The sequence below is a fragment of the Schistocerca cancellata genome, chromosome 1 (genome assembly GCF_023864275.1).
Source record: "Schistocerca cancellata isolate TAMUIC-IGC-003103 chromosome 1, iqSchCanc2.1, whole genome shotgun sequence".
In the NCBI taxonomy this organism is placed as follows: Eukaryota; Metazoa; Arthropoda; class Insecta; order Orthoptera; family Acrididae; genus Schistocerca; species Schistocerca cancellata.
The window spans coordinates 382,873,915-382,886,483 of record NC_064626.1 but is presented as its reverse complement, the minus strand read 5'-3'; the positions used below and the strand labels follow the sequence as shown (position 1 = coordinate 382,886,483).

Below are 12,569 nucleotides of genomic sequence, written 5' to 3'. Positions count from 1 at the left end.
TTACATGCTCCAGTCCACAGAATGCGAGTTTTGTTTCTCCTAACAACAGCTCCTCCTGAGTAATTCAAACCCAGTGATCCAAATGGGGGACTATTTTGCCTCCAGAATATATTACCCAAGAGAATGTCATCATCATTTAACCATATAGTAGAACTGTATGCCCTCAGGAAAAATATGGCTGTAGTTTCGTCTTGCTTTCAGCCCTTTACAGTACAAGCATAGCAAGGCCATTTTGGTTGATTTTACAAGATCAGATCAATCAACCATTTGGACAGTTCCCCCGCAATTACTGAAAAGGCTCCTGGCCTTCTTGAGGAACTAAACATTTCTCTGGCCTCTCAACAGATATCCCTCTGTTGCAGTTGCACCTTCAGTGTGACTATCTGTATTGTTGAGGCACACCAGTGGTAAGGTCCATGATTCACTGGAGGAGGCCAGAGGACATTATCAAATGGTAATATACAGAATATGTCAGGAGGCAAATTTGTTTTCAAGATTAGCAATTATCTGAAGAGCAAAAGTTTGCTCAACTTAATAGTTAGAGAAATTCAGTAATACAATTCTTCCATTTCAAGTTTTCATCAATATGACTCTATTTGTTGTACAGAACTGAAAATAGTGTATTTTTTTCAAAATTTATGGGATTAAGATCAATTGATTTAGCACATTAACCATGGTGTGATAGGATACCTGAGTGTTCATCACTGAGGAATATGTAACTCTCATCCTGGAAGCTGGGAGTATCAGCATACTCACCATGAATATGTAGGAAAAAGGGTAACCCTTGGTCACCAAAAATAGTGAAATAAACATCCTGGTTCATGTTTATAGCAACCAAAATGAATGGGTACAAGAAACACCCCCAAAATATCACAGAACCGCCTCTGACCTGAACTACATCATCCATACAGCACAGGTTAAACAACTTACTGGCCTGTCAGTTTATTTGATACTTTTATAATTTGAAAATAAACACATTACATGTCTATAATGAGCTACTTTCCAGTTTTTGTGTTGTTTATCCCACTTGTAATGTAACGGACTACTGAAACTACCGATACCACCGGCTGGCAAGGTGTTCGGTGCCATCAATCAACTTGAAGGAGCAAGTGAACTTTAACTAAGTAAACATAAACTGAAATATTATTATTTTGTTACAAAACTGTTAATATGAGGACAATCATGAGGTATATTGCCACAGAACTATATTATAAACACTTTTCATTTTTCATACTATGTTTTTCATATATGTATATGTGCAATGTGTAAAACATCGATATACAACCAAGGTTGGCAGTACTGCACAGTATGTAAGCTCTATGAACAGGAGCTGGTTGTTGGTGGGTGCAGAGACAATGGGCAGTTGGTGTTGAGACGTCTTGTAATATGCTTGCTTTGAGAAGGTCAAGGATAGAGGGAACTAAATGATGTATTGGAAAAGCTGTTACACTGAAAATTATTGAATATTGTCATGATCAGCATTTATAAAATAAAAGTTGGAAGTTTAAATATGTGTCAGTTCTTACGCAGCAGAGTACACACCCTGGACCTCAAATTGATTTAACAAACAGTGGATGGTGTGGTTCATCACTGGACCACGAACATGCAACAATGACCAATAAAAGTAAGAAAGTTATATTACTCTAAATTCAGATTGTGATGATACCTTTCCTTCTCCATGTCTTCAACCCTGTATGTACTCTGTTGTTAGAGTAAACAGCACAACGGGGACCTGTGGTCGACTAGGCACACCAGGGAGACCACACAGGTTTAAAATGATAATTTGTAGCTTAATATACTACTACTGATAATAATTAATATTTGTCTGCCAGAGAAAGAGGTGCATTACACACTGTAGATGTGCAGCTCTACATGCTGCTGTGAGAAATGGCTTTTTGTGAAATATACAACTCAAAATATTCATTGTAAGCAATGCCCTTCAGTATGTGCACTCAGTAAAAGATTGAGATGGACCTACATTCACTAACAGCAGCAAATCCTGTTGGGTTTGAAATCAGATGTCATGACACTTGTCCCCATTTCCTGTTTGTTAAAAATGTTTTATGACCACTGTTCTTACACCATTTTGCATGGCTGTGAGTGGTTCAATATTCCCTGTAGAAATGTTGGACAGTTCACATTGATACATCAGTAAATGAGACAATTGCTTATGAGGTGTAGTCATGGACATGTCCAAACATGATAGCTCCTTTCTGTCATGTCTCCACAGTGATCCATCGCACTATGTTGATTCTATACAACCAACAACCACAGACACATTGCTTCACTACCATGATTGTCATCAATGGCAGAGGGTCACATGATCACCTGGTAACAGTGCCACACCATCCCAGCACTCCAAAGCATCATGCCTATTCTTTTAAGGGGAGATTAATATTATGTCCATGAGCTTATCAAGAACAAGATCTACTGAAGATAATAATAACTGACTAACTTATCACAGTGACTTGACCATATTGTGAAGGAGTTTTACTGTTGAACTTAAGGACAGATCATTAAAGAACATATAGGGGAATGGCTGCTTTGCATACACTGTAAAGAGTAATACCAGACTACAGCTCAAACAACAATTAAAAGACCTGCTTGTTAAAAAAATAAAGTATGGATGCACACTGACTTTGGATCAATAATTTGTAACAAAAGATAAAATTGTGGGCAAAAATCCCACCAAGATATTATGTGGTGACATATTATAAACAGTGCATTAGTGATTTAATCATATTGTTTTTGTAATTTCTGTAAGAGGTTATCATGAAGAATTATTAAGATAAATGTGAAAAATAACTGGCTATGTTCTGCTTGAGACACAAAGCTAATGGTTTTGCTGAATATAGGGCAAAGTTGTAGCCCATAATAAAAAAATAAAAAAGGACAAACCTGTGCAGTGGCATCGCCATGTTGCAGCATGCTATTAAGCAGGCGGTCCCACAGTGTTTGCCCCAAAGGCCTTGGTGGCAGAGGTGGGCCCCGCAGGATCAATTCATCTTCCTTCAGACCCCCTAAACATCATATATGACAAATGTTATAGTCTTTCAATCACTATCATCTCATTGCACAGTTAAAGGATGTCACATGTCAATAGACACATTAGATTAACTCATAACAATAACAGAAACACATTTGAAGACACACAGTTTTGACTAGATTAATTTGAGGGCTCAGACACAAAAGTATAACCTCAAGTAAAGAGAATACTAAATAAAAAAGCAGTTGCTGAACCAGAAAGTTTTTACTTAATTAATGTTTAAGGTACTACTGAGTCATCAAGTGGTGTACTTAATTGATGATGGGTTGCCAGAATTGTGTCAACAGCGCTGACAGAATCTTGCTGCCACTTGCTACATTTTTCAGCTTGGCAAATAACAATAGACATGGAATAAAGATAGAATGGTGATCATGCGAGGAGAAAAAGAAAAACAGATCAAAGAGTCACTGCTTGTGACTGCATATAAAAAAGATTGTTTGATTTTTTATCCCTTCACACTCAGACCAGTTGTCATATCCTTGGCAGAAGCAGGTTGTACCACCTCTTTGAAAAAAAGGAATGTTTGCCTCTCAGATGTTAAATAGTGGTGTGTTAATTGAACAGTACATTCCAAAAGAATGTAGATTGACTGAGCTTGTGAATTTACAGTTATCCTGTTCCAGACTGTGAAATCTCTACTGGTTGGAAGAAAGAGACATGAAAGACAGTTGTGGAGAATGTAATATAGCAGACTGATATTCACCTACTGAAGTATACAATACATCTCTTTAATAAACATCCCCATACACTGTAATTGCATTACATGAACATATATCTCTATTTAAGTCTTCATTTTCAACTTACACTAGTCATTGTATAAAAGCATTATTGTTTTTGTTGTGGTCCAGCTTGAAAATTGATGCAACTCTCCATGCTATTCTATGGTGTTCAAGTTTGAAATTGTGAAGGACTATCTGCTATGTTTGTTTTATAACATTTAGGGAAACTAGGGAAAACCTAAATCATGATGGCCGGATGGGAACTTACTGCACCACTACACTTGGTTCTGGGCATTTGCCGGTCCTTTCATTACTAAATCTTTGTGCATAAATCTTTTCTCTGTTACAAGAAAATGATCCCTCAAGAAATAAAGAGGGAGCTCATCATGATTGTATCATGGCAAGTTTCTTATGTTCAAATGCTAACATCTCACATGAAGAACATTCAAAAGCAAAGTAAGGGTAAATGCTGTGCAATGTGCCGTTTCAAGTAGAACTGTTTTTCTTGTATTTAAACAATCACCCACCTATGTAGAACAAATAATATAACAGGCACACATGCTTGTGCTACAGTAATCCTGCACCAAGATTGGAAGCTGTGAAAGATGACAGTACATTTACATCCAATAGTCAGGGTCTTAGTTAAAATCGTAACTATTTACATACAGTAAATACCTCACCAAAGCATTAACACAATTGTGATCTAAGGGGTCACATTCTTGTGAATAAAAGTCCTCAAATGACTCAAAAAATCAGGGATCCAGAGCCTCCATTTTGCTATTGCTATTTGAAGGAATGGAGTGCAATGGCCCCTGCAATAAAGCATGAGATTTAAACTTAAATGTGACAAACAATTGTCTAAATTGCTTCTTTCAGTTGGATGTGTATGTTACTCAAAATGTTGTTTCTCTATCAGACAGGCATGACAGTTGTCTCTGCCACCAAGAATGTAACTATGCTAGCTAATGGTGGCTCAGTTACAAGCAACGTAACAGAACCTTAGAGGAGGGAATGAATCTTAGTGTGTGAGCTAATCTACAGGGCAGCAGAGAGTCTGAATTCTGTGTAGAGAAGGAACAAGAAGGAAAACCCAATATGGACCACTGTAAGTGACTGACACTGGAGCACATGGAACACAGCATTTTGCAAGGCTAAGACTGGTCTGCAGCCATTGAAATCAGTGTTAGAAGTGTCCAGCCAGACCTACTGCAGCCAGCAGATAAACACCTGGGTCAGTGGTTCTGCCCATGCTATGCTTTGCATACATACTCTTTAGCACCATTCTGTACTAGTTTGCTACAATACCAATGCCATCTCCTCTGCCTCCATCTCAATGTCAGTTCGCAGAGATACTAAATCTCTTCCACCTCACATGTTCATGTAGTGGCAAAAAGTGCTTGGTTTGTGCTGTGCCCCTATTGCAAAACTGAAGAGGGCATGAGATTCCCTGGCAGTGGATAGGCGACTGAAGGAGGCAGCACCAATGCAATTTGTTCCACTGGACGGGTAGCAGACTGCAGAGGTTGGGATAATGGCTGGTCCACTGACATGGTCAGGGGCAACGACTCCACTAATGGCAAGCAGGGAAAAGCGGGCACTGATTCAAATTCCATGGATCCACAATGGCAGGGACAGTAGCTAGACCTGTTGGCACCTATTCTGTGGTCAAAGCTAGGATGGCAATGGATGTGGAGGGGGCAGCAGCAGGGGAACATACTGTCATAATTGGGAGTCTTCCACTGGAACAATGCAGCAAACGACAACATCATACAGCTGACTTGGAGATGGTCATGTTTAAGGTCCGACAGCTCACAGCCAAAAATGATTAGAATGACAGTTCTTTTGCTCCCAAATAACACCAAACATAAACAAATGTCGATCTTTATGGCCCAATACTACACGCAGCATCCAATCCTATTGCTGGCTGATACACTTGGTCCAAATGGCATCACCATGGGAAAAGCACGGCAGGTCACAATTGACTGAGGCATGCGACTTGTGATGTGACAAATTCAAAAGACCCTGCATTTGGTGCCCATGCAAACATTAGCTGGACTACACCCATTAACCAATGTCACACGGTACGAAGCCAGTAAACTCGATAGAGCATTGTTGTGGGATAAGGCAGACAGACTTCTTCATTTGGGCCTGGAATGTGTGAATCAAGTACTCCACCCCCATGTTAGAAACTAGGTGAAACAGAGTGGAAGTCAGATGGTTGATACCATTGCAAATCCAAAAGTCTTCAAACTTCTGCAAAACAAATTTCTGACCATTATCAGATACGAGTGTCTGTGGGGAGCCCTCGACAGCAAAAACTGCCAGCAAGTGTGAACAGCTGTTGTCAGTGGAGGACAGCTTGACAACGTGAGCAAAATTTTACATTAGATTGGCTATCAACAACCACATGCTACCCAAAAATGGGCCAACAAGGCCGATATACACCCTGTCCCAAGGGTGCTTTGGGACTGTCCAAGGGGAAAACTGACACAACGAAGCAGCCTGGATTTGCGCATAGGCCATGCAAGCCCACACAAAGTGTTCAGTGTTGTGACTGATCACTAGCCAGTAGACATGACAACATGCCAAAGCCTTAATATGACTCATACTCCAGTGGGATGCCTGCAATAGTAGGAATACGCAAGGATGCAAAGCCAGAGATATAGCAACTCGACAGGTTTGTTCCTCCGTAAGAAGTATGAGGGCCCCCTGGATCACAGTGAGTCTATCATGTAGTAAAAAAAATGTTCACTATGCTGAATTTGCTCCTGAAAGAACGTACTCAGGCCACTCCTGGACAGCTGGAAATATCTGGTTAAAGCAGCCATGACCTCCCACACTGTCAAAGGAAAATCCAATAAGGTCTGCAGCAACACATCATCCACTCCCTACAGCCGAACTCCAGATCCTGTTACTGGCAGTCATGGTAGTGCATCCGCATTTGCATGCTGGGTGGTGAACCAACACTGAATGTCATAATTACCAAGGAAAAGTGACCACCTCTGTAACTGGTGGGCAGTCCTATCCACCAGTTTGGAATGAGAGCTGAATAAGGAAACCAGCAGCTTGTAGTTAGTGATTGCTAGGAACTTCGCTCCATGCAAGAAAATGTGAAACTTCTTGATTCTGAAAATAATAGCCAGTGTCTCCTTTTCCACCTGTGAAAAATTACACTGTAGCATGGGAAGTGTCTTTCATTGTCATCAATGGGCTGCTCAGTGCCGTCCCTGTTCCAATGCAACATGACGGCACATATGCCAAACTGAGCCACTTCACACACCCAACGTAAAAGAAGGCAAACTGGAGAACAAACATGCTTCTGGGACTGAAAAGACCATTGATAATCTGCAGACCAGGCAAATTTGATGCCATTTTGGTGAAGCCAGTTAAGGGCCTAGCAGATCTGCACAGTGTGGGGATTGAACTCATCATTACGCAAAATCTTGCCAAGAAAGGACTAAAGCACCTTCATGTTCTTGGATGGCAGCAGGTTCATGATGGCTTTTGTGCTCATCTGTAGGGATGAGACCATCTTTTCTGAGCACAGGATCCAAAAAATGCAGCTTTGGGGGGAAAAAGCTACATTTTTCGAATTTGCAATGAAGGCCGTTCTCTAGCAGGTGTTGGAAAACCACCTGCAGTTTCTCAAAATGCTCCTCTCATGTGAAGCCCTTGACCGAGATGACTCTGAGGTAGTTCACATAATAAGGGATATCCTGAATCTACCACTTACGGCATCGTTGATAAATTCCAGGTGCAGACGAGATTACAAAAAGCAAACGATTAAACTGATAAAGCCCAAACGGGGTGTCGAACACTGAGAAATTCCAGAAGTGGCGTCTACATCTAAATCTACATCACATTCTGCCAACCATCTAATTGGGCATGGCGGAGGATACTTCTGGTACCCCTTCATGATCCCCCCGTCCTGTTCCACTCACAAATGTTGCGTGGGTTGAATGATTGTCGGTAAGCCTCTGCATTATTTCTAATTTCTCGAATTTTCTCATTGTAGTCATTTCGCGAGATGTATGTGACAGAAAGTAATATGTTGACAAACTCATTACAAAAAGAGCTCTCTCAAAATGTCAGTAGTAAATCTCTCAGTGATGCAAAACGCCTCTCTTGTAGTGCCTGCCACCAGAGTTTGTTGAGCATCTCGGTAATTCTCTTGCACCAGCTGAACTATCCCATGATGAACCGATCTTCATTGGATATTTTCTATCTGTTCTAACAGTCCTAACTGGTATTGGTGCCAGATTGATGAATAATACTCAAGAACTGGTCAAGCAGGCCCTTTGTAAGCCACTTTCTTCATGGATGAGTTACATTTCCTCAAAATTTTTCTGAATCTAGTCTGGCATCTGCTTTCCTTATTGTTTGTTTTGGGTAGTCATTCCACTTAACGTCACTCTGGATAGTTACTCCTAGGTAATTTACGGTGTATACTGTTTCCAGCAATTAGTCATCAGTAGTGCAGTTGTACACTAGTGAATTTCTTTTCCTATGTATGCACAATATATTATATTTATTTACGTTCAGGGTCAACTGTCAGAGCCTGCACTATTCATCAATCCTCTGCAGGTCTTTCTCCAAATTGATAGTCTTCTGGCGTTGCTACTTTGTTATAAACAACAGCATCATCTGTGAACAGTCTTGAAGGGGCTTCCAACGCTCTCTACTAGATAATTTACACTGACAAGAAAAAAAAAAAAAAAAAAAAAAAATCGCTGCATCACGAAGGAGTTGTACGATATAAACGACAGTTACTTGGCGTGTTTCTACATGTGGAAGATGATGTCTATTGAAAATTGACGGCAGTCTTATAAGAGCGGCGCTAGTAGCGTCACTATGAGGGTTCGAAGAAGGTTTGTATTAAACATTGCTGTAAAGGTGCCGAGCGTTATTTACCTTTGAGACTGGACGTGGTGAGTTGTTAGTGAAGAGAGCCTTTAATGTGAGAAAGACGCCATAATTAGCACCTCACTGAGTGTGAACGAGGTCATGTAATAAGGCCACAAGAAGTTGGAGGTTCCTTCTGTGATATTACATTACATTTTTATTGGTCCTTTTGATCATTTGTTGTACAAGGTATAGAATATGATATTGGACAAGTCATTGTGTTTTACAATACATGTTTTTAAATCATACAAGAGTATTTACATTGATTTAGGCTTAACATTTTCACAACTGAAGGTTCAGCTTCCATACACTATATTTAACCTAATTAATTAATTAATTTTTTTTAGTATTTGGCAATAAATTTTTATGATTCAAGACATTCATCTATACTATAATAACAATTTTGCAATAAATATTTATGGACAGCAGTTTTAAATTTTGAAGTGTCTTTCATTGTTTTAATGTTTGTAGGTAGCTTACTGTATAGTCTGTTTCCTGTTTGCAGTGGTCCATTCTGTTTTAGTGTTGAGTGTGCATGTTGAACATGTATGTCCTCCTTTCTCCTTGTGTTATACAGGTGGATACTCTGGTTAGTTGACACAAGATTGTTGCTATTTTCTAAGATTTTCCTTACAAATATGATTACTTGTAAAATGTACAGACATGGTAGTGGAAGGATATGTAATTTCTTGAATAAGGACATGCTTGAGCTACTTGATGCAACATTTTCTATGGCTCTTACAATTCTCTTTTGGCATATAAAACAATGTTTGCTTGCAGATGCGTTTCCCAAAAAGATTATGCCGTATCACAGTAAGGATTCTGCCTGAGCAAAGTATATGTCTTTTAGTGTCTCTCTCGATGTGCAATCAGAAAGAATTTTGATAGTATAGCAAATGCTATTTAATTTATTTGTAATGTATTTTGTATGTTGCACCCATCTTAGATCTTCTTGGATCCATATCCTAATAAATTTTGTAGAGCTTACATTTTCGAGGGTTCTAGTGAACAATTCTATGTCTGGTGCTAGTGGATATTTATTTTGCACTGTGTGTATATGCATTGTAGCTGTTTTTTTCTGTGTTTATTTCTAAGTTGTTTCCAGAAAACCAGTCTGTAATGTGGGTGGTACAATTTTTAATCTCATGTAGTAATTCTTCTTTGGTCCTTCCTTTTACTATCACATTTGTGTCATCTGCAAATTTTTTGTAATTATGGAATGGGCTAGGTGATTCCAAGTCATTTACAAAGAGTAGAAACAGAACTGGTCTTAGAATGGAGCCTTGTGGTACTCCATACTTGATGCTCTGCTTTTCTGAGCAGTAGGGCTTTATCTTGTTCCCTTCTTAGATAGTAAGTTCAACTAATTGCTCTCTGTTTTGGAGATATGATTTTATCCATTCGTAGGCCGGGCCCCTAATACCTACAGGTTCAAGTTTCTGAAGCAAGATGTTGTGATTGATTACATTGAATGCTTTAGAGAAGTCTAGAGATATGGCTGAGATATGTTCTTTATTGTCTAGTGCATTTAAGGCTTCATTTAGGAATGCAAAGACAGCTGTCTCAGTAGATTTAGATTTTCAGAAAGACTTGTCAGGAATATAAGCACTATACATGATCGTTGGCAGGAGCGGTCACGAGAATATACGGTCACAAGACGACCTGGTTCTGGATGGCCTCATGGCACTTCTGAGAGAAAAGGTCATTGTGAAATGGTCATATTTATTGCAATACTTCCATTTAAGCAAGATATTCCGCGAAATTCGAAAATGGTAGCCATGAAAAATGAAGGTTGCTATGTTTTTCAGTTTGGTGCATATTACATAACATGTCGCTGGGTATGAAATTTAGCAAACATACTGAATTTTTCTGTTGTAGTACACTCATATGCAATCGCGCGCCCCAGCAATAAAGCCAGAATGAAATATCCACAGCATTCCTCATATTTCATAAACGAATTCAGGTACTGAAATGAGATTTATTCAAATAACAGCATGCAAAAAGGAGACATTTTGTCATATGGTTATTATTCAAAACTTCATTACCACCATGTTACTCCACTAACTTTCTCGATGAAAGAATATGCTTTTTAAGGGCTATCGATAGCTGGTAAGCAAGACATTCTGTGGGTTTAGGAGCAGCATAAGTGAAGACATTACACGTTTATTTTTCTACCATGGATGTGCTTTTTCTAAGCTGTTAACCTTACTTTCCCTCAGTTCCTCACTTAATAAACCACAGTTTCACAATTCTTTCGCAATTACGTCTGCACATCATGTTAGTGAAGTGACATTGTGTGAGCTCCACAGTTTGGCAAAAGAAGCAAATTTTAATATTGCAACAAGAAACATTTAGGTTTTGCACAAAAATTAACCACTCATGATGCCCCTTGAAAATTACAAATGGTTAACAATCCAGGCGAAAATACATCGCTACTTTTGTTGCATTTTCGGCGGAATTATTTCTAGATACTAACTAAAAAAACAGAAGTAACAGTAGATCACTTCAAATGCTCACCATGCAAGTGTAGGCTTGGAGGGCTACACTTATTATTTACAATCTTCCGAATTATCAATAAGTAGTGTAGTGTCATCCACGAAAATGGTGAATCTACAATATTCCGTAGTGAGAGGAAGATCATTTATAAATATAATAAAAAGTAGGGGGCCCAGAACTGAGCCCTGCGGCACTCCACATGTGATGGTGCCCCATTCTGAAGATATTGGGACACCATCTTGACTATCTACTACAACTTTTTGTTTTCTGTTTGACAGATATGAGTCGAGCCATTTCCCTGCTGCACCACTTATACCGGGATGTGCAGCTTTTTGTAAAAGAATTTGGTAATTTACACTGTCAAATGCTTTTGTTAGGTCACAAAATATGCCAATCACTTTCAGTTTTTTGTTGATAGATTCCAAGAGTTTGCCAGTAAATGCAAATATTGCATCTTCTGTTGACAAACCTTTCTGAAATCCAAACTGACTTTTGCTGAAGCTATTGTGTTCACTGAGATGCTTAACTATCCTGGCATACATTAGTTTCTCTAAAACTTTTGAAAAGCTTGTCAGTAGTGATATTGGCCTATAGTTAGCAGTAGCCGTCTTATCCCCCTTCTTATACGGCGGTTTTACAACTGCATACTTAAGCCTCTCAGGAACTATTCCTTGCTTAAGTGATGCATCAAAAATGTGGCAAAGGACTTTACTTACATGGCCGGAGCAGTATTTTAATAATTTGTTAGAAATGTTGTCAATTCCAGCAGAGTTTTTACTTTTCAGGGATTTAATAACTCTTTCAATTTCTTGAACAGTGACTGTTTTTACCTTCATGTGTTGTACTAAACCAGGTACTCCAGCTTTCAAAAGATTGATGGCTTGCTTCATGGACCCTTGTAAACCTATTTTTTCTGTTACTGTTAAAAAATTGTAGTTGAATGTGTCTGCAACTGTTTTTGGATCACTAACAAGATTACGCTCACTTTTGATTTGGATATTTTCACTACAAACTGCATTTTTGCCCGTTTCCTTCTTTACAAATTTCCAGATAGTTTTTACTTTATTGCTCGAGTTGTCAATTTCTGCCTTCAAGCACATGTTCTTTGCTGCCTGAATTGTCTTATTCAGAACTTTATTGTAGATTTTATAGTGTGTAATCCTACTGTTATCATTTGAACTCCTGGCTGCAGCATATAGTTCTCTTCTTGTTTTACAAGAGATTTTGATGCCTTTAGTAATCCAAGGCTTGTTTCCAGATTTGAACAGGTTTTCTCTCACTGATTTTTTAGGAAACGCTTCTTCAAAAAGGCTTGTAACTTCATTGATAAATATATTAAATTTTGAATTAACATCAACTGTAGCATATACAGAAGACCAGTCCACAAGCCGTAATTGCTGATTAAG

At 38.9% G+C, this 12,569-nt stretch overlaps 1 protein-coding gene across 2 annotated transcripts in view; it reads right to left on the bottom strand.

Moving 5' to 3' along the window:
- Positions 1–12,569, bottom strand: part of LOC126175235 (uncharacterized) — a 186,156-nt gene that overhangs the window by 103,986 nt on the left and 69,601 nt on the right. For both annotated transcript variants that reach the window (XM_049921873.1, XM_049921882.1), the window contains one exon: positions 2,899–3,020. In XM_049921873.1, the coding sequence (XP_049777830.1) occupies positions 2,899–3,020 (122 nt within the window). The remainder of the gene's footprint in view (positions 1–2,898; positions 3,021–12,569) is intronic.